This window comes from Bacillus rossius (assembly GCF_032445375.1).
Source record: "Bacillus rossius redtenbacheri isolate Brsri chromosome 9 unlocalized genomic scaffold, Brsri_v3 Brsri_v3_scf9_2, whole genome shotgun sequence".
In the NCBI taxonomy this organism is placed as follows: domain Eukaryota; kingdom Metazoa; phylum Arthropoda; class Insecta; order Phasmatodea; family Bacillidae; genus Bacillus; species Bacillus rossius.
This window is the reverse complement of record NW_026962013.1, coordinates 26,571,708-26,594,349: the sequence shown is the minus strand read 5'-3', so window position 1 is coordinate 26,594,349 and position 22,642 is coordinate 26,571,708. Positions and strand designations below refer to the sequence as shown.

At 38.8% G+C, this 22,642-nt stretch overlaps 2 protein-coding genes across 2 annotated transcripts in view; one reads left to right on the top strand and one right to left on the bottom strand.

Annotated features, from left to right (window-relative positions):
- LOC134543029 (uncharacterized) overlaps positions 1–11,136 on the top strand; it is a 94,197-nt gene extending 83,061 nt beyond the window's left edge. The window contains exon 3 of the mRNA XM_063387726.1: positions 9,747–11,136. Within this exon, the coding sequence (XP_063243796.1) occupies positions 9,747–9,890 (144 nt within the window). The 3' untranslated portion in view covers positions 9,891–11,136. The remainder of the gene's footprint in view (positions 1–9,746) is intronic.
- The window catches only part of LOC134542940 (neuropeptide CCHamide-1 receptor-like), a 953,117-nt gene that overhangs the window by 715,584 nt on the left and 214,891 nt on the right, over positions 1–22,642 (bottom strand). The gene's annotated exons all lie outside the window — the stretch shown is intronic.

The following is a 22,642-nucleotide window of genomic DNA, read 5'->3' as shown; positions in this document are numbered from 1 at the left end:
AAGCATAACCACGTGACGTAAAAATCATTCATTCAATTCTCCTTTCCACGTGCCGGGCTGTATTTCGAAACAGCTTGAAGAGAGTAAAATGTAAAAAGTCAAGCAGATTCTCAGAATTTTTTCTCCACAATATACATAAAAGATGTTAAATTTTAATTGTGTGCTGTACTTAAGTATTTTTGCGGGTTTTATGGACACGCCTACGTTGTTACTACATCAACGACTAATACCACACCTTTAAAAATCATCCTTATTGCCAAGGTAGCTACCAAAATTTGTGTTATGTTTACACTTACTTTCGTATATGATGTATTCTACGCGATATGATGTTTAAGGTTGGTAAGTAATCAGTGGTAAAGGTCGCTGTCACCCTGTCGTAACGAAAGTCGATGGTACGATTAAAAACTTTAGCATGGACCGGTTTATGAACACCAAAATGTTATTCGAATTTTTTCGGAGGTCACTAAAATCCTGGATGTGCCATATTATCTTGAGTCCAACTAAACATAACCGCCCATTATAAAAACACTAACAGTTATTTTTTCCTTTTATTTAAATGGAATTATAGTAGGAAGTAACATTTTTTTTTTAATATCTGTACTCAAACACAATTAGAGAAAATTTGTTAAAGACTAAATAAACACCCATGTAATAACGTAGAAAATGTAGTTTACACTTTATAACACTAGATATATTTTCGATAACAATAATTAAATAAACCTTTTATTATGTGTTGACCTACACAGATTCATTAATCAACTGTTTCGGTTTAGCGGCGTAGTTCCGACGTTCGTTAATTTGATGCAACTTCTTTCCTATCTGATAACGCAGGGGATGGAACAAAACCGCCAGGGAAGAGATCTCAGCAAAATAAATTAAAGAGATCCAGAAGAACAAATTTTACAGGGGTAGCACTAATGGAAAAGTTGATTAAAAAAGTTAGTAGCCGGCACAGATCAAAGGGCGTTATCTAAAACAGAGACCGTGTGATTAACTGAAAGGGTAGTTTCGAATGGCGGATGGGAAGGATAAATATTGGGGTGGAAGAACGAGGGACTGAAATAATTACTGACTGTGTAATTATAAATGTCGCGAAGGATTCAATTAATAGAGCATTTATTCAAGGGGCGGAAGAATGACGATAGAGATAAGGTGGAAGTGGAAAAGCAAATTTCGCTTCTAAGGTTAAAATTCCTCGAATCCTTTAGCTCGTGGGTTTGGTAATAACGTTTCGGGGTGGACTTTTGGCATTCCTTCAGCTACGAGCGGGTACTTGTTGACTGTAAAAAAAGTTATAGGTACTTCAACTCTTACTTTTGGTAGAAAAACAGGGAATTTTCTGCCACTGGCGATAGGTAAAATCCAAATTTTCCCTAATCTGAATCTCGGATTCGAATCTCAGAGAGTACCTCGAATATACCTTTTAAATCCGAATCTTGGTGTCAGGGTTCAAAACATATCATCACGTACAATACATGAAAAAAATTAATTATGGTGTTGAAACATTCTACATTTTAAATGGTTGTTTCACAATATAGGTTTCCAAAATCTAAACATATTGAAATTTTATTTATATAATTACTTGATAGAAGTAATCACGATATTTTGAGGAATGGTAACATGATAGGTATGAAGAAGAAAAATTGGCCGAGTAAACTTCATATATTATGTGTTGAATTTTTTTAATTTACTGTATTTCGTCTAATATTTATCGTTCGAATCTTTTTCCTCGAATAAAGAATCCTTCGAATACTAAGGATTTGATAGTATACGAGAAATTTGAGGAATTGATTGTCTAATTGGCCGATGTCACACTGTGCGGTTGAACCGGAGGGGTTGCCAGTTTATACTCAGCGATTTCTTGTGAGTCAGTTGTTTGCATGTTCGATTTTGATGAATATACATAGTGCATTCTTAAGAGAACTGCGTTGTGCACTATGAGAAAAGCGGCTGAAAGAATGTTCAGTGCGGAAATTTTAGCCGCAGCGGGAGAAACGCATACTGTGACACCGGCCTAAAGGGTGGTTTACACGTAACGAATTACTGCAGGTTTTATCGTATTTAATAAATAATACCAGGTAAGACGGAGTGTGTCGACGGAAAAATGTACGTCTCACCGAAAATGAACGAAAACCACGGACAAACAGAATGTTTCCCAAGAACTGTTAGGACATGATGCGAAATAGCCTCTCTCATGTACGTGTATTATTTTATGTATGCTGTTACCGTTTATAATATTGACAATACGCACTATAATCCAACTGCGCCATTCGTCGGTTTCGCCTTGCAGTTCTTTCACTAACTTAATGTAAGTATATTGACTTCATTTGTAAAGCCACTCTCTTGACCATCGTGTTCTTCTTGCTTTTCTTCTTCTCTTGAGATGATGCAGTTGCACAAGGCAAACAGTAAACAACAGAGCTTCCTCCTTTGCGGATATCCTTAAAATGGTTCGTGGAATTTGGGAATTAACGTGGTTAAGGAAGTATGTCCTGTTCCAGGCCATTATTTTATTTTTACGTTTAACATGGTTACACTTGAAGACTTTTTAGTGGCCGAAGTTCGATAAAATAAAATAAAAAGTAGTGCATACGTTTTGCATAATTAGCTGCCAAAGTTGAATTTTTAAACATTTTTTTGCAGTATGGATGAGGAGAACGAATTGGAATTTAAAACTAGAACTTTTTAAAGGCAATGTTGGTGACTACTGCGTTGTATTTGTCACATTTCGTTCAGAAAAATTTATTTAATTTTATTTAACCTTTTCAAATCATAAAAATTCTGAGGATTTAAAAGACTAGCTGAAATTAAATATTTTTTTTCCTGAAAGAAATGAAACCATGTCAAACAACATGCAGTAAAATTGACCTTAAACCGAAAAAGTTACACTTTTATATTCCATTTAATTTTCCTTATCCATTCTGCACAAAACCGTTAACAATGCAAACAGTATTATATATGTATATAAATATATAATTTTGGGAAATTCCAGCCACTTAAAATGTCGGCCATTTTAACCGCGTGGAACGTAAATATAAAATTATGACTAGGAACGGGATTCATACACCCTTAACGGAGGCTAAGTTGGAACGTGTAGACACTCTACAAAATGAACGTTTTATCGCACGTCTTGTTTTTTTGTATGAACTACAAGACGTGCAGTAAATCGTCGCGTGTAAACAGCCACTAACACTGTGCATTGCACTCTGCCGCGAGAATAAACGCAGCAAATTAATTTAACACTCCATCGAGCTGATTACGATCACACACTTTGCGGTACAAGACGCGAGGAACACCGGAGGGCGTGGAGATCACTACAGGAAGAAGCTGCGTCATTACCAAAACAACATTGTCGTTAAAATCCGACCATTGATAACGTTCTAACGGTATGTACCGAAACCTTCGCGTATGAACACCCATTTAGGACGGTGTTTATCACACCGGTGCTACGTTATTTAGCATATGTGTATGAAATTGGTGGTGTGAAACGAATTAGAATTTAGCGATGTAATTTAACTGTAATAAGTATTAAAACAATGTGAGATTTTTGTGGAACAATTTTATTTTTATCACAGCTGGTACTGTTCCGGAGCCAAACCTATTCATGATGAAGTATAACTTAACTATATTTGAGGTTAGGAACTGTTTCGGTAGTAACTTTATCTATGATTACATGTTTGCTATGGCAGTACATACCAGGTATTGAAACATTGTGGACACAAATTTATTTCACTCAATATTTAAATTAAATAACTATCAAACCGATCACCGATGGTTTAAATGCCAGAAATTAAAATACAATCTAAAAAAACAAAGATAATATTTAATTTATTAGTGAAACGAATTTTTCGTCTTTCACGGACAAAATAGTTTATTTAACGCACACGTTGATTGTGGTCTTTTGACGTGACTGATTTATTCCGTGGCTCACGAGTCTCGCGGATCGTAACGAGACACACGCCGCTTGTTGGATCGTGATCACCAAAAGAGGTACGTGTTTCGGCGGAGCGTGGAGGATGTGCCGCAAGTCCCCCGCGAGTGTCCGTAGTCAGCCCGAGGGGCCTCGAGTCGGCCCGTAGTCGAAGACGGGACTCAGAACGGCCCGTCCAAGTGCCCAACCCCCGCATGGTAGACTCTTTTCTACTCTGTCCAACACTTCATCCAGACCATCCTCTGTCTCCTGTAAATTCCTACACGTAATGCATGCCAATTTGCATCCCGCATGAATGTGCCCAGGGTTTTCCCTGTGTACTATGCAGGTTTTACCTGGGCCCAACCTATCTCTAGTTATAGTCTAGATTTAAGAGTGAGGGGAGTTAGTCATGGCGCCAATCGCTGCCATGGCTGGCCAATCCCCTCCTAGCACATGATGCATGCGACCCTCTCCCTGCATGGCTAATCACAGCATGACTAGGCGTATAGGCTTCGGCCTGAGACGCACCTAGGTCCCTCCCTAACCCGGACCCCTCCAAAATACACTTAGTTTTTAGTTAGGTTAGGAAAAAAAAATCAGAACGGCCCGTGGTCGAAGACACCCCCCCCTTCCCCCCCAGGCAAAGTTTAGCCAGTGTTTCAAACGGGCGCGGTAATGAACTGCTGCTCCGCGACCGAAGCCCGGAAGTGTTAAAAATGTTCGTGAAGCGTTCGCGGGTGCAGGCTGAAATAAATTGCCGGCTAGAGCGTGATTTACAGCCCACCGCGTCGCCGCGCTAACACACGGCGTGTTCGGGCGACGAAAGAAACAAAGAAAGATAATGGAAAGGAAAAGAATCACTGGGGTGATAGCAATTCGTACAAGTGACTAACTTGTCGCGGGGAAATGTGATGGAAAGTGTGTGTATATGTGTAGTTGGTGGGGGGGGGGGGGGGGGGTCAGTAAACCCTCGTACCTCGGAACACTGGAAGCTCACCTCTCGATAGTCGTTATATATCGACGGTCAAATATTGCATTATTAAACTGAAGACAGGCTTACTCCCTTCTCCCCAGCCATCCCCCGCGAAAATAATCACTTTCCTCATCATTGTTTCAAGTGTGACAGTTCCATCATTTCTGAGAACATTCTGGCAAATGATTTAACAAAAAAAAAAACTAATTCCGATATGAAACAGGAAAGTTCAGACTGTTGTTTGATTCGTCGCGGAACCACTCTTGTGTTGGTATGCAGGACTCGAGATGGTACAGCTGCCATGGTTGCGGTACGTCTCCCAACGCTGCGGGCAGCCACTCCGAGGAGTCGCCTCCGACGGCGCGGATGGCGGCGGCGTCTACACATCGTCACCTCTGTCCCCGTCGTGGCTTCACGCCCTTCTCTCCCCCCTCTTATCCCTCTTCTTGTAGCCAACCACCGCCTCTTGTTTAGTCTCCCTGGTGTCAGCCGCGTCACGTGGCTATCCATCACCCGCCCTTGTTAGGGTATCATTTTTAATTTTACGCCTTTCCTCGCATGCTGACTAGCTGAGGGGTGTGCAAGGCCTGAACCACACGTGATGTCCCGGGGTAAGGGGGCAGGGGCGCCCGGCTCCCCCCTACAGATATTTATAAATTCGTATATTTGCATGGAAAACAACTGTATCACTACTGAATAGCGTTCGCAGTAATACTGGTCTCGGATTCTTACCCGGGCATTTATGCTAGTTGTGTTGTCCCATTCCCTGAATAGCTTTCCAGTATTAACTGCGCGCATGATATCAATGATACAACAAAATAAAAGTCAGATTATTGAATATTAGATTATCTTTTCCAAGGTTAGGAAAAAAAAATTATGTTTGAATGAAACATCAATTAAAATATAAAATTATGCGTCAATTTGCGTAAGAAATACCCAGTTTTATATATAAAAAAAGTATTTAATATATACAAAAGACCATAGCCATTTGTTGAACAAAGTTACAATATATATCTTGTAGTATTATTAACAAGGAATCGTTTGTAAAAAGTACAGGATTTTTTTTTTCCTGTGTGGCTTCACGCAGAGTCTGAGATGTAATGCATGCATGGCCAGCTCCCGGCCCTTCTCCCGTGCAAAGGGTCGGAGTTCCGAGGCGACTTTGCGCACCCCCTGCACGTAGGAGGGGGGGGGAGGACATGTCGGGATCCGTCAACCCCGACGTGGCACAGGGAACGCGCGCCGACGGGCGCCGCGCCGTCGCGTCTAGGAAGCGAGGTTCCCAGTCTTGCCTCCGTCGGCGCAGCCGAGCGGTTGTGTTTTGTTGTCGCGGGGCAGGAGGTTCCCTCGGTGGTTGGTTGTCTGTTCACTTTGTGCCCGGGCACAATGCCGCCGTTGCCTCTCTCCGCGCGCGCTTCCGAGGCGCGCCGAGTTGGGAAAACTAGTCTCCCGGGCGGCGGGGAGTTTCCTCACCTTTAACGAGATTGGCTCTCTCCGCCGAAAGTCACGTGCGGCACCCGCTTCATCCACGAAAATAAAATAAAAAAAAGAGAAGAAGAATTGAATCCGTGATTAAATACGACCCGCCCCTATGCTTTGTGGCAGGTCCGAGTATCCACCGGCGCTCTCGAATTGAAACGTTAACTTTCGCTTCTGGGGCCCCGATGGGTATTAATTCTTCCCGAAAGCAATCTAGAACTCTCACACCTCCTTCCTACCCTTTTTCTGCCCCGAAGATGTTATACGTGCAGCGTTTTGGAACGCCAACAACTCAATTTCGAGTTAGCGTTCCGGAGGAGAGAAAAAAAAAAAAGAAAAAAAAGATCACCGTGCCTCCTATTTTAATTATACAACGAGATTCCTGATTAAATTTTCGTTGCGTGAATTGGTTCCTTTGTGTGAAAAATAAATCACTCCTGTGAAATTACGTCATGTTAACGTCTCGGGTTGAAATCTACTGACATAAATGATGTGACCTCTTTTTCTAGGTCACAGCGTTAGGGAAACAAGCGGATTCTTATGAACTGCGTACATAAGTTTTCCAGCTAAATATGAAATCAAATAGCATTGTGTGCATACAGTTGTCAACAATCTTAGGTATTAGAATAACTGAACTTAAGTGAAAACTGTCTACATATATTTAAAGCTAATTTTTTTTTGTTCATTAACGTGAAGTGTAATTCATGCCGCCTTTGAATACATCCTTACACGAACTTAAAAATAAACATGTTAAGGAGCTTATCACTCACGAACACTAACGATTTCCATGAAAAGTGTTCTGTTGTATAAGTTAACAGAATAACGGGTGTTTGTATGTTGTGTTGTTTAATGGCTGCCGCTACCAGAGATCTATTGCAGTTTGATCCCAGTGTTTAGAGATTCACGTAGCACAGGCTTCTTTAAGGTGAGATAGAATGTGTTTAATTGATTTTAAAAAATAGTGCGTGGAGTCCCTCCGCGCGGAAGAAGTGAAACTTCGTAATGTGGAAATGAAAATAGGAAGGGGTAGAAATTGATTTTTAGTGAAATCATATTGTATTAAATCAAACTAGAAACAACAAGTAAATGAAATAATGAATATTATAAATTAAAATAGAACAATAAAATAGAACAACCAGTACGTATTTAAGCTAATTTCACGACGCTCACACTGTTACCTTCGCTGCATAGCAAGAATATCACGCGCATGTGCTTGGAATATTGGACGCTACTCGTTGCTAACGCTTGCGCTGGCCTGTAACAGGTATACTACGCGCATGCGTTCGAGTGCCACACATTCACTCTCGCTCTGTCTCTTTCTATTCCCCCTCCCCAGGAGCGTTGAACGTTTAACGCAACAGTGCTTTCATACCCCCTCCATGGTAGCGTTAAACGTTTAACGCAACCTTGTTGGAAGTCGCATTAGAAGTTTCACTTCAATAAGTGAAAATAAAAACCATTCCTTCAAGAGGTTGTGAAAAAAACAGGGTATAAATAAATAAATATATATAATACATGTACCACGGGCACTATTTAATATGCTTTTATTTATTGTGAAACATTTAAATTGTATCTACAACTTTCGTCTGAAATAATTGTTAATATTATAGCAAAGGGGAAAAAACAGGGGTGAATGACAAAAAAAATATTAACTCCCATAGTAGGCAAGCTATCAAAACCGTTAGAATTATTTGTAAATCTTGTAAATATTATCCAAAATTTTTTATCTGAAATAATTTTTTGATATAACCAACCAGTGTTGCAAAAATTGGAAAAAAAAGTTAAAGGACCAAAAAAAAAATTATAATCATAACTCACCCCGATAACTTAAATTAGAGATTTTATAACATATGATTGTAAATATTCTAAGCGTTATCTAAAATTTTGATCTAAAACAGTTTTTAATAAGTGGAACAACTTTCGTACCATACTGAATTTGGTATTACAATTTTTTTATAAGTAAATTTTTTATGAAACCAGCCATTACTGCAAGTGGTGAAAATAATACGTGTTATAACACAAAATTATAACTTTTTAAGTAGGTATACTATCAAATCCGTTATAATTTGTTGTAAAAATCCTAAACATTATCTGAAACCTTTGGCTAAAACAATTTTTGATGAGACGAACTAAACGGGTAATTTATTTTAAACCACATTAATTTTATCCTAAGTCTTGGTCCAAAACAAATTTTTATATGTCGACGTATTAGTGCAAGGGATAATAAATAGTGAAAAATAGTTGATGCATTGAACTCAAAACATTCGAAACATTTTAGCTGCATGGAATATGAGAAAATGTTTTACCTATCATTTTGGAATATTGAAGAAAAAAAAGGATGTTATGTACATTAAGTTTTAAAACTGTTCCAGAAGTTTATAGAAGTTTACAGAACATTTACAGAACAAGTAGTATCTCTAAATCTACCTACGCTTGTAGGCTGTATCCAAATGATATTTTTTTTCGTAATACATTTCCTATACCATTCCCAAAATAGTGTACTTTTAATTACTATATATATGTATAGATTCTGGAAACTTAGATTATGAAAAATTCATATAAAGTGAAGAATTTTCAAACATATTTTTAAATTTTTTTATTGTGTATTATTTTATTTTTCACCCTTTTCACTTGGATTCGGTACTCTCTGAGATTCGAATTCAAGATTCGGATATGAGAAAATTGGGATTTGACCAATCACTAGTAATTAAATTAATAAAAATGTTATAAAAATTAACTTTAGTCATATAATGACTTTTTGACGTGACAACGTCTAATAAATCGATGAACGCCGGCTGCACGCACGAAAAAGGATGACTTATTGTCCCGTTACGCACATTGTACGCTTGCGCCGCATCTATTTCTCTTCCAATCTATTGGAACAACCATCGATTTGACTTTTTCGAGGCGCATTAAACTTGAAACACTCCCATTCGTTTCCTACTTTTCCTATCATAGTCCTATCCTTAACAGAATAACACAGATTGGAAGAAGTTAAATAGCAAACATGTATAAAAGTTATAGTTAAAATAATCTGTTCGTTAAATTAATAAACATATTTGAATTAATGAGTCCAAATAAAAGTAAATTTATTAATTAAATTGTAGATTTCATTTCACTCCTTCTTTGTATCCATACAAAATAGTGATAATTTAATAAAAATGATTCAAATTTATTCATAAAAGTATGCAATCATTTCATAAATGTTTTGTTATGGCGTTGTCACGTTAAACTATCGTCCGTAAACTGACTTTACAGACAACCAATTTTTTTTAAATAACGAGCAAAAAAATGAAATGATAGAAGCAAAATAGTTAAGCACGAGTACTTATTGACTGGTTCCCGCCGGCTGTGAAACGGCGCACGTGTCTGTGCCGGCAGGCGGCGCCCATGGACGCGGACCGCAGGGACTTCCTGCAGATGGCGCTGGACCAGATCTGCGAGCTGCAGCGCAAGATGCGGGACGAGGAGGACTCGGACGGGGACGCCGACGTGGAGATAGGTGAGTCCGTTTTTTTTTCCTAACCTAAGTTAAAACTAAGTGTGTAAGGGAGGGGTCTAGGTAGGGAAGACTCTTAAGTGCGTCTCAGGGCAAGCCCTATACGCTCTAAACATGCGGGTTTTTAACCATGCAGAAAAGGTCACGTGCTTCATGTGCTAGGTGGGGATTGGCCAGCCATGGCAGACGTTTTCGCCATGACTAACTCCCCTCACTATTAATTCTAGACTAAAACTAGATAAGTTGGGCCCAGGTAAAACCTCCATAGACAGAGTCCCACGACCACCCTACCCCCTTCCCCTTTCCTCCTTCACCCAGAGTGCCGCCGCAGCTCCCACACCGAGACCACAGGGTCGTTAAAGCCATATTTCACAGATTTTTTTTTTTTTAATTTTTCCATGTATAAGAGTTGTGCATAGACACTTTAAATTTGTAGTTTATTTTTTGTTTAAGAAGCATATTTTTCAAAATGTTTAACTTCAAAGTTGACAATTACGGGCTTTTGTGTACTAATTTTTTGATTAACTATTTTTTCTCAGAAGAATTGTGTTTGATGGGATCTTTACAAAATGCCCAACAAAATAACTTATTACGAAAGCGATATGTAAAGGTGGCTGTCCTGTGCGATGAGGTCATTCGGTTGAAATTTGCAGTGGAATCGTCGATGCAAGGCTAACGACTCTCTATCAAATATGTTATAACGGGTACTATTTCTCTGTCTTCGCTTTGCAGCTTTCAGCTCAGTTCCGGGAATCACTTCAGCTCGGGACAGAAGGCATTAGGGACAGTACAGTCGCGCCTAGAACACTGTATCTGGGCATATACTAGACTTTCTGGCAGGTAATATGGCCTTAAGTGGCCTCATTTGCCGGGCCGTTTCGACGAGAGAGCCGGAGTTTGCTGCGTTCTGGGCTCGGATCAGTGGCACGTGGTTCTGCAGACGAGCTGTTGCTGACTGGTAAAACGGCGGGGTCTCACCATAAATCTGTGCCAAGAGGCATTACTTTTATTCAAGCGCTATTTCTAACACTTTAACTCTATACATCCCTTGCATTTGTTATTCTGTCACACACACTTTCATCAGATATTCACCAAGTGTAATATCATGAATGTGAAAATTCGTGCAAGTGATAATAATTATCATTATTATTAGTATAAGAAGATTTGCATTTTTTTTTACATCAATTTTATAACACTTAGTTAATATCTGAGGTAGCGAGCTAAAATTTTATAACTACCTAACCCTTAACTAAAAGTAAACGAGAAAAAAAATTAATACGGCGTACAAGTACAATTCACTAGAAAATAAGTGAAAACCACTTTTCATACCATGGAGGCATAAGTTTTTGGAATGGATGTCTGATATAAATGATGAAGTCATTCTGGTTAACAATTGGTGAGCAAAACCAGCCATAGTTTCATGCATACTAATGCTATAAGTTTGTTTAATAACTTGAAAAACTCGCTAGGTAGAACTGTATAGCTAAAATCATGAAGTAAATACTGTTAAACAAACAAAAACGTTTTAACAACAAACTAACCAGTATTTAGCATTAAACTCTGTTATAACCATAGATTTCCTATGAAAAAAAAGATTTATAACATAAACTATTTTCGCACATTTCTATTCGAATCAAAAAAAGTCAAAACACTGTTAATTGACCATGCAAGTATGTCTTTCTGGCGTCTTAGTGGTGCGGAATATGAATAATTCACGGGTAGTAATTTTGGTAATCGTCGGAGTGCAGTGGAGTTAAGTGGCGTGGAAGCGTTTAGTATACCGTTAGTCTGCATACATTATGTTAAATGGTGGAAATGGAATCACACTGAGATTATCAGCAGATTTTTACTGATAACGATGAAGTCATTTCTTGCATTCATGACTTTTTTTTTTTTACTGATTCCATTTAGATTGTATCATCACCGCGGTTAGCTTATAATGTCTTGCGATGAAAATGATAAAATATTCCGGCAGCATTATTTTGTACGCTACTTTGTAAGATAAGTTTCAAAGTCTTTAAAGCGACGTACGTCCCACGAGTTTCTTTCAGCTGTCTTTAAAATTCAATTTCACTCCATTTCGTTTTGCCTCCCAGCGCATTTGTCACGTAATCAATCATTAATACATGATGATACACGTGAAACCGTATTTATTACGTCACCATAAACTTGAACAAAGATAGTACTGCATGGTCCGTTTCTTCTTCAAAGGTTTGACGCTAAACTGTCTTCTTTACCCGACTTTTGACGATTAGACCCTCTTAAATATTTTGCAGTGAAAACAATATTTTGCAGTCGCTAATAATCCACTTCGTGGGGATAAACACATCATTATTTTTCAGTTAAGAAAAAACAGTAGGCGGAGTATCTAGAGACGCAAGAATATGATGTGATGGCAAAAAAAGATTTTTTTGCAGTGTAGCGTGAAAAAAAAAAATACATTAACCCAAACTTGAACAACTTCTTTTCGTATTTCTTACATTAAAAAAAAAAACAGATTAATTTCAATTTTGGTTTATGATTAAATAGTTAAGAATATTTCAAAAAATTAATGGAAGTTCTTAGCATATACTTTGTATGGGGGATTTCTTTTCAAAAATAATACATTTCCAATAAATTTAACTTTATCTAAACTTATATATGCTAAATGCTATAGATTATTGGTAAATATCCTTACAAGTCGTGATTTCTTATTACGCTCGTGCATAGTAGGCTACGTTGAATTCCAGAACGATTACTTACATTGTACTGCATAAAACTGACAATTATTTCACTTACCAGAGAAATCAAGAAAACTTAATTACCACAGACATTAAAATTTTGACGTATTTAACATCTCCGCAACTCTTTCATTGGTTATATAATAAACAGTAGCTGCCTGCCTGGATGCGACCTAAAGTGGCTGGGATCGCTAAGGGCTACTCTGGCTCGCTCAACACATGTCTCTTCGCTTCTACGTTTTAGGTACCGAATTGGCGAACAGTCTTCACACTGGTAACGCATCTCTATGAAACTGAAAGCTGTGAAATTTATGGTGGAATATTACAGATGAAGCCTACTATACTGTTAACAATATAGTATTTCAAAAGAAAACAACCGTTTTTAAAGTGAAAATTCCTTTTCTGAAAGGGCTACAATTTTCGAGCATTACGAAAATTTCGATCGCATGAGGGGAATAGTTAGGTACGTGGTGGGGGAACGGGTAGAAGAGGAGAGTGAATCAGCGGCGACGCCACTACAACGCATGCACTAGCTGTAGAATGGGAACAAGGAAAAAGTAAAGGGGGCTTTATATATATATATATATATAGCTATATATATGCTAATTGTAACGGCCGGAAGGGGAGACGACACTGTAGACTTGTGAGATAGACTTTATAATTGTAATATATTTTCGATTGGAGTGTTTTTTTTTCCTTCTTTCACTTTATGCACCTGGAGATGTTGATTTAACATCATGCCTAAAAATAATAAAAAGGCACAAGCAGATAAGAGGTATTATCAAAGGCAGAGTGGAAATACACCGCTAAAGAGACGCAAAAAAGTGCAGGTGAACGGATGCGAGAGTACAGGATGCGCAAAAATTGGAATTTTTTTTTAATTTGAGATCATAGCCGTATCCTTACTTTCCTCAATTATTATCTCTTGTTCAGTAAAAATTACTAATAGTGTATCTCTTTCCATACCTAATTAGCAATAAGTTTCATTTCTGTCACCCTTGGACTCCACACACACTTTTTTTGCCTGTTCATGAAATATATTTTAAAAACCAAAACACCAAACAAAACTATTATAGGCACGTATAGGCAAGGCTCTTATAAGATGTGCTATACGCAATCAGACACTTTTCATAAATCTTGGTTGGTCACCTTTTAATATGAAATATGTTTTCTAATGCGTTACTTTGTAAACATAGTTATTGTGACTATTTGAAGAAACCACGTCATCATTATCGAACAAACAACGACGACGGAGAAAAGATGGATGTACCATTTATTCAAGTTTATAAATTCCGTAAGTAAAATGCACTATACAATTGGGTTTGATGTTAAACTTCGTTGAAAACCCTGTGATAGCAAAAAACGTTTCGAAATAAATATACAGTAGATTTATTCGGGGGGGATGCACGTTTGTAGTTTGAATTGACTTCTTCGTGTTGTACTTTTTATCTGATGCCATTATATTGTTGCGATGGGGAACGCGTGTAAAACAAAAGGTTTTCGTGTTGAGCTGAGGGTGGTTGGAGACCGCAGCCGAGACGCCCGCGTTGCCAGGTGCCCAGAGGGCGGCAGCCTCCCTTATCGGGCCTCACAGATCCCCGCGCTGGTGTTTGTTATGAAGTGACGACCGCGCACCCGCGCAGTCACCCTTTCAGGGGAGAGGGGGAGGGAGGGGGGGGGGGGGAGAAGAACAACGGGGCGCGGTTGTTTTCCCCAGAGCGACTACAAGCGTTTTAGGACCTCATCTGTTTGTCTTCCCAAAAAACAGAACGCCGCACATTACGTCGGCAGGACTATTTATGTCGGTGGGAGGCCACTTAGTCCCATTCTCGGCGGGGTCCGGCCTGGGAACAGCAGTGTCTTTTCCGTGCCTTGCGACGCCGGGCCTTGCTATCTCAATATCTTGGCGCCGACATCGACCAATCGCGGCATCTACCCTCGTTCCCTGCCCCGATGGACCCCCATCTATGGGAGGGAGAGAGAGAAAAATAAAAATGAAAATCATTTCGAATAATCCTGACCAAACATAACTTCAACCACCCACCTCTTTTTTTTTTCTTTCTTCCCCCGTTTTATTTATGCTGCATCCGAACGTGGGACTGTCGTCGTAACTTTGGGACCCAACCCTTCCTCGCGGAAGATATTTTTTGTCATTTTATTAGACGTTCAGGCGTTTGTTTCTGCCAAGGTCACGGTAGATGGTGTTTTATTTTTAGGGGAGCGGGGCAGCGACAGTGAATAAATACAGATTATTGTAATAGGAAGATGCTTGCGGTGTGATTGGACGCGAGAACGAATGGGAATGACGTTACTACCGACCTATCAGCATCGGGAATATTCCACCCATCGCATCGGTTTTTGGCTCCTGTAAAAATTGTTTGCATTGGACTTGAACTCATACAAAAATAAAAAAAAATACGACTTTCTTCGCAAGTGATTTAAAAGTACGGTACGTTACTCATTGGACAAGGTTGTTAGGGCATTAACCTGCAGAACACATTTTTACGGCTTTCAGTGCCGAAAAAAAAATATATATTTTTGTATGCGTAAGCCAAATTCATTAAAAACTTTTAATTTTTCCTCCACCATTCCTAGAATATAATATCGGCATCAATCACACCGTTAAAACTCTTAATTAACGATTTGTTTCTCGTTGTCTTCTAGTTGGCGTTAAAAAACGCTTTATTGCGAGTAACTTTTAGGTACTATTTTCGACATTACAAAAAAGGACTGATGTAAGTGACTCCGAGTTTATAGATGGAGTATTAATATTCATCAGGTGAATTTTGTGAGCTATGATTAAAAAGTTGTAAACTTTGTGCCGTATATTAACAAACACAGAAAATTATTTCACCAATATAACTGAATCAAAGATTTCCGTCACGAATGCAGGCCTTCATTTAACGGGTCTCAATATATGCTTCTATCACTCATATAATTGTGAAAAAAAATATTTCTATTACGTAAACAATACATTTTTTATGAATGTGTTAGTGAAAATTACTCTCTAATCATCGGAAACAATTGTTATGAGGGTAATTATTGTAGCTCTAATCAGCTTTGACATCGAGTTACTTTGAGTATTGTTTTGGAACTTAATCCTTTAAGATTTAATTTAATAAGCTCCTGTCATGCGCTTGGGATCAATAAACAGAATACTCTGGTCACAAACTGAGACCCTTCAAGGAACCCAGCAACGAGGTCCTTTAACCCGTGAAGCACGCACTAGCGTTTGGAAATTATTTTACAGCCACGATCAAAATAATAATAATAAAAAATAGTTAACTTAGAAGTCGTTAAGTCATTTAGGCGCCAGCTGAAACAGTCGCATGTCGACCAGCGAGGTCGAAAATGTCGGGTTTTTGCCTCCTCCTCCGTCTCTATTGCCTCAGAAGAATCGTTTGGTTTCGGGGGGGAAGGGGAGGGGGTGGAAGAGAGTTTTATCTCCCCATAGCTGGATTTTACATCCATCATACTTAATGGCCGACATCCTTCACACCTCCTTCCCTGGACTCCAGATTCGTCCCATTCTCCTCTTCCCTTTTTTTTCGCCAGCCCCTTTTCGGTTCGTACCTTTTAGCGAGCTCCTCATTTGTTTTCTTCCGACCCAGGGTGAATGGTTTTGTAGTAGGTTATTCCGGAAAAGGTATAACCACGCTCTCGCTTCCCCACTCGTTGACACTATAAACTTCTCTAGAAACACAAGGGCGCAAGGTTGCAACAAGCTGGTAATGCAAGTAAACTACGGTTGTTGATTGGACACGATAGTCGCAATTAGGTAAAACCGAGTGAGTTGCACACATTTAGTTTCAGTTGCCATTGCAAATCATATGTTCATAAAAAGTTACAATTTTATACGTGACTTGTTACTTTCATTCTTAATTTTTATGAAAATACCCTACAAGTAAAATATATAGAGTCAAATTAAAACTGTGTTTTGCGTCATCTCTCCCTGGACATTTGGGTTAGATGGCGCAGGAAGTTGTGTGTTTCTAGTTGAGATAGTTCTAAGTTATGACATTCTAAGTTAATGAAGTTTAACTCATTGACTCAAGTCCGACTAGGGGTAATTTGCCTTTTTCCGCGTCGTGTACTATCGCATCCGTTCGCTGGCACTTTTTCGCGCCTCTTTTGGCCGCCAATCGACCACTAGTGCGTGCGTCGGAGTGGCATCGCCGCTGACGCACTCTCTCCTCCTTCTCCCGGTAAAACCACACCCCCCTCCCCCCTTTTTCACTTTACCACACTCAACGTACCTAACCATTTCCCTCATGCGATCGAAATTTTCGTAACAACGCCGTTACAAAGTTTTTTTTTTTCGAAGCAGACCGAAACGCGTGAAGTTTTAAAACTTGTCGATGCTTCGCGTTGCGATTTCGCTTCTTGCGTACTTACATAAACTGGGTGTTTGAAAAATGTCGTTATATAAATTTTTTTTTGCGTCTTGCTTGGTTTACAAACCCGGCCTTTATTTCTCTCTCCCCCCCCCCCTCCCCAAAAAAAACTGTTTTTTTTGTTTTCTCCGGACCAATCCTCGCGTAGGAGTGCTTCCGCCCCACCCCCCTCTCTCTCCCAACAATCTCGGAAGCGCTCGTGAGTATTCATAATTGCCCTGAATGGCAGCGGTCCTCCCCCATCTGATAAGCACGTCGCCACTCTTGCGGGGAGATCCCTAATGCAGGTTCAGGTCCCGGGGTGGATCTGGTCCGGGGATCTCCGGCGGTCCTGGTGGGCACAGTCGCCCGCGACGTGACTTGACATTTATTTTGTGTTTCATTTGGTTTTAACGACTCGTCTGTGGGGAGGTCTCCGGAGACGGAAGCACCCAGTACAGATCAGCCAGATCACGGATGGCACACAGGAAAAAAAAAACTTGCTTTACTTTTACAAAAGATTCATTTTGTAACCAGTTCCCAATTAATAGTTTTGTAATACTACGCGAAATATATTGTAACTTTGTGCAACACACACATTTGCATGTACGAAATACGTTTTTTTCGAAATAAAGCATAAAGCAATGAAAATTTCTTTTGAAAATTGGCGCTTAATATTGTATTTCAATTTATTTTTTATTCAATTAAAATGAATTATAAAAATGTAAAAAAATAATCGAATATTTAACATGTTCACTCTATTTTGTATTACCGTGCTTACTTAATATGTGCAGTTAATACTGGAAAGCTATTCAGGGAACTGTTTACAAATAACTTTTACTATTGGAGTTACTGGGACAAAAACAAAAGCATAAAAGCTCGGATACGAATCCGAACCCAGTATTACTGCGAACACTATTTTGTAGTGATACAGTTGTTTTCATGTCAATTTACAAATACCTGTAATTTTACAGGAATATTTATGTTACAATTACAAAACAATGTACAGTGTAGATACATAATAGGCCATGGTCTATTGCTAGGGACAATATTATATGTCTAATTACTTAAAAAAAAAAACAGAAATAACACCGAAAAGCTTGTATATTCACTATATAACACTAAAATGCAAGTTAACACACCATAAACCACCGAAACAAAATTAACATCATGATATTAATCAACGTTTTTAATCAGACATAACTCAAATAAAAAACGTATAATAATAAATTCAATGAGCGTAATTAGTTTGAAATGCAATTAGTACAAAAATGCATGAATGAAACTGAAAGAAATGACTTTATTTGATACGTATTTGTTATTAGAAACTTAATTTTGTATTACTATGGTACATTTTTCAAACACAAACATTATTGCCGATTTTTTAAATTGTGCCTAGTAATTCTGTCGTAGAGCTTGCTTATTAAAAATTATTATTTTGTAAAAATGCATAAGAATCAGTCGAAATTTCTTGCATTGTTTAATGTTCTTTTATCATGAATAATATTTAAATGTCCTTTGTTCAATTATATTGTTAAGATTTATTAAAAATAAAAAATAAATAATAATTCGTCGTGTGGAAAAAAAACTACCGGGTTTGTAAATGGATAGCCCAATTAAAGATTTTACTACACAGTTTCATTTATTGCCAATATTTACGTCACCAACAAATAATCTTCTAAAAATGCCTAATAATTAATTACACTTAAAAATGTTGCTTCCCCAGACACTCGTTTTTACACACCGCACACCTCGCTGAGCCGCACCTCTGGCGCAACTCTCGCCGCAGCACCCATCGTGGTCCTCCGTCGCAGGACTCCGTCGCCGCACTCCGCCGCCACCGTCGCACTTCCCTTCGCCGAGGTTCCGCTCGACGCTTCGCTCGGAACATCGTTCGGGACTCTCGCCGCAACCGCGACACTATCGCCCGGAACTGAACTCTCCACCCTGGAACCTTCGTCCAGGGACTTCGCTGCTCCGCCGCACGCGCGGCACTATCGCCCCGGAAACTCCGCCGCGGGAAAACTCCCGACTCCTCACTTCACTCCTCAAGAGGCCGGCGTCCTGGGCTTATATAGGCCCAGGCGCCCTTCTAAAATTCACGAGCGCGGCTGGGGCCAGTCGCGTCATTCCGCACCGACCCGACGCGAGGAATCTCTAGACACGCGTCGGCAGCTGTCAGGTGGCAGTTACGTCACTGAGATAAAGCGCCGCGCGGGGAGCGCAGGGAAGGAGGGAGGGGAAGCGGCGACCCTTGTAATCTACCAGACGCGCGCGGCACGTCTCACGTTGCGGCGGTCATGTGATGTCAGCCAGCTCTGCACTTGCGCGCCGCAGCCCTGCTTACGTTCGTAACAATATATTATTATTATTATTATTATAAGAAAAATAATTCATAAAAAATAAAAACTCACAGATATTATCAAATAAACTACACCAATTGGTGTGGTTTTCTACATACATTTATTTCACAATAAAAATAAAGACGATCCTGGTTGTTTTTTTTTTACTCCATGAAACAAAGGAGAAGCGATAAAATATATTTTGGTGTGAGGAAAGTAAAACAAAAAATTATTTCGGTATTGTATATTAAAAATAAAGTTTGTGATGTTTTATTATTTGATTAATTTGTATTTTAAATAATATGAAAAAAAAATATTTTTTTTGTCTTAAGGCTATATGCATGAAACCTATTATAAATAAACACGTTATCTGAAAGTTTTAATAATCTACGTTAAAAACAAAGACAAATGAGCTTGACTTCTTTAACAATACTTTCTATTTTGCTCTCAAATGGAAAGGAAAAGATAAAAAGGGAGAAAAATAATTGGTACATGCAATCTTAATAAAACTAATATACAGTACCTTTTTCTAAATTCCAAACAGTATTTTTTTAACGAAATCTTATAAATAAATATATGGCAGTTAATTTTTGTATTAGTTTACTTAAACATGTTTGTAATTTATGACATAGGCCTATTTTGTGCGAGCAAAGCCACGGGTATTCAGCTATTTATAAATAAAATAAATAAATAAGACACTAGAATATCAAAATTCTGGTTTGTAATCTATATACAAGTATTCACATCTTTTTCTAAACGCAACTGTTTTCAGTTTATTTGCTTAATTCCTTTCAAGAAAGTATTGTGCTCGGTATTCGGGTATCACAAAGAAAAACATTCTTAGACATACGCAAATATTTTAAATATATCAGTTAGCATAATTTTCACTGTCAGTTCGATTATTTTGCTAATTCATTTCACTCCAGGATAGACTCAACTATACTATGCATAATCAAGATTCTTTATAATACTCATTGGTAGAGACCTGTAAAATGCGCGATTTCAAATCCCTAAAGGATAGACTCCATGATCCTCTATGCACTCGTGCAAATTACATCTGTTGATTGGTTACCGACTCGTAACACCTGTTGACTGGAATGATCGTGATTCGCTAATTCTTCTGTTAAAGATTTTTCATTGGCCCAGAGTCCTTCAGATAAACTGTGGCCCAATCACTGAAGCAAAATAATGTCAAAAGTACCTATTTGGACTCTATCCCATCGCGAAATGAATCCGCGAATTTTACATGTCTCTACTCATTGGTCTATAACAAGATCATATCATTTGACGGGTTACACGTGATTGGGTCATCAAGGGCATGCCCAGACCACTATACATATTCCAATCATCAACACGAAGCATATTTATATATGCTTCAAGTCTATATTGCTACCCATTGTATCTGCAATGTAATCAATGTAATCGTGGCTGTACTGATTATTAGGGACTGGAAAAATTCGCGGGTTCAATGACCTCCAAGATGGATTCCACGATCTTCTGCATAGCTCGGAAAAAGTCACTTGTTCATTGGCTGCTGACTTGTGAGGCGTCTCCACTGATACTGAGTGACTTGTGATTCGATACTTCTTTGGGTGATGGTCTCTAATTGGCCCACAGTCTTCTAGAATAACAGTGAACCAATGTCATAATCAGCAAAAAAAAGTTATAATTATTTGAATTTCAGCATATCACGACATGAATCAGCTGATTTTTCAAGTCTGTACTCACTGGGCTATGTGAGAAGAAGGATCATAAAATTAGCTACTCTATGCCATTCAAATCACAGCCTCGCAAACTATTCGACTGTAATTACTTTAATCTAAAGGAAAATAAATAAATCTTTTCCAATGGTTAGGTATAGGTTTATAGCACAGACATTTTTTCGGGTCAAGATATTTGACAAGCACTATAGTCTCTTTCTACTTCTCTTTTGGTAGAATTATTATCAACAAAACTCAACTATTTTCAATATACCTACTCACTGATTATCATTGGCCATGTTGCCAACAGAACAGACTGCTCTTGCCAATCCTAGCAATTCATGAAAGAATCGTTTCAAAAATGAACCTAGTGTGTTGAAGTTTATCGATAAGTAAAATTGTTCCTCTAAATAAAAAAAAATCTTTATCAAAAATTCGCAGGTACATTGATCTCGGATGGACGCCGTAGTCCTGTGTTCATTCGGACAAGAGCTACCTCTCCATCGGCTGCTGAATTTAGAGACGGTTCATCTAGTTTGCCTGTTATTCGATACTTCTTTGGCTGAGGATTTATCATTGAATAATAACTAGGGGCGTGTATTCTAGCGAATAAATCTAATCGATCATTAGACTGCAATAATTAGGGACCGGAAAAATTCGCGGGTTCGATGACCTGCAGGATGAACTCCATAGTTCTACATACACTCGGTCAAATGTCACCCACTAATTGGCTTCTGTCTTGTGAGACGTCCCAACGTAGCAGCCTGTGATTTGATAAAGCTTTGCTCGGGCGTTTCTCATTGGCCCAAAGTCATCCAGGTTGAGTTGTGAACCAATAGCAGAGGCAGCACTGAGGTATAACTATTTGTATTTTAGCCTATCGCGAAATGAATTCGCGACTTTTTCAGGTCTCTAGCAATAATGTATGCCCGTTCCACTGTCCCCTTGTGATTGGCGGCCGTATGCAAGAGAAGCTATTGCCCTATTTGGCCGGGCCATTCGGGAAGCGCTTTCTCCCACGCTGGATGATTATGATTGGCGTGCTGACAGTAGACGCGTACCTACAATAAACATAGGGTTGGATCCATAAACATAGGGTTGGATCCAAAGTGAAAAATGAGACCGGAACATCCGCTACAATTCCCAGTACCTTTCGGCGGGCATGAAAAAAAATTAAGCGAGTCTTTAAGTACTCGAAAGAAAGGTGTAACATTTAAACTCGGTAAAGAGCAAACTCATGTGTTCTCATGTTGGAAATTAACTTATAATACTAAACTAGTACACGAAATTTATTGTAGAATTCTCTAAAATTATGCAGAGCGTGATAATTAATTTAAATTCGCAAATTGTGTTTTCAGCTACATTTCTTGACGTGAATCACACGTAGTTTCCACACCCGCAGCTAGAATTAGTTGCCGGAGCAGCTACGTCGACTATGGAATCGTTCGATTAACAGACCGAAAAGTTGAATAATACAATGAAACGGCTCCGATTTAAGCGGAAAAAAACTTGGAAAAAAAAGCCAAACCCCGGCTTTGGATCTTATTTTCGACAATAAATTTTATCAAACATTGCCTTTCTTGTTAATATTCTTCAAACAGTTACTATTAAAAAGTTTCCCTTTGGCCTTGTGAACTTGGTTC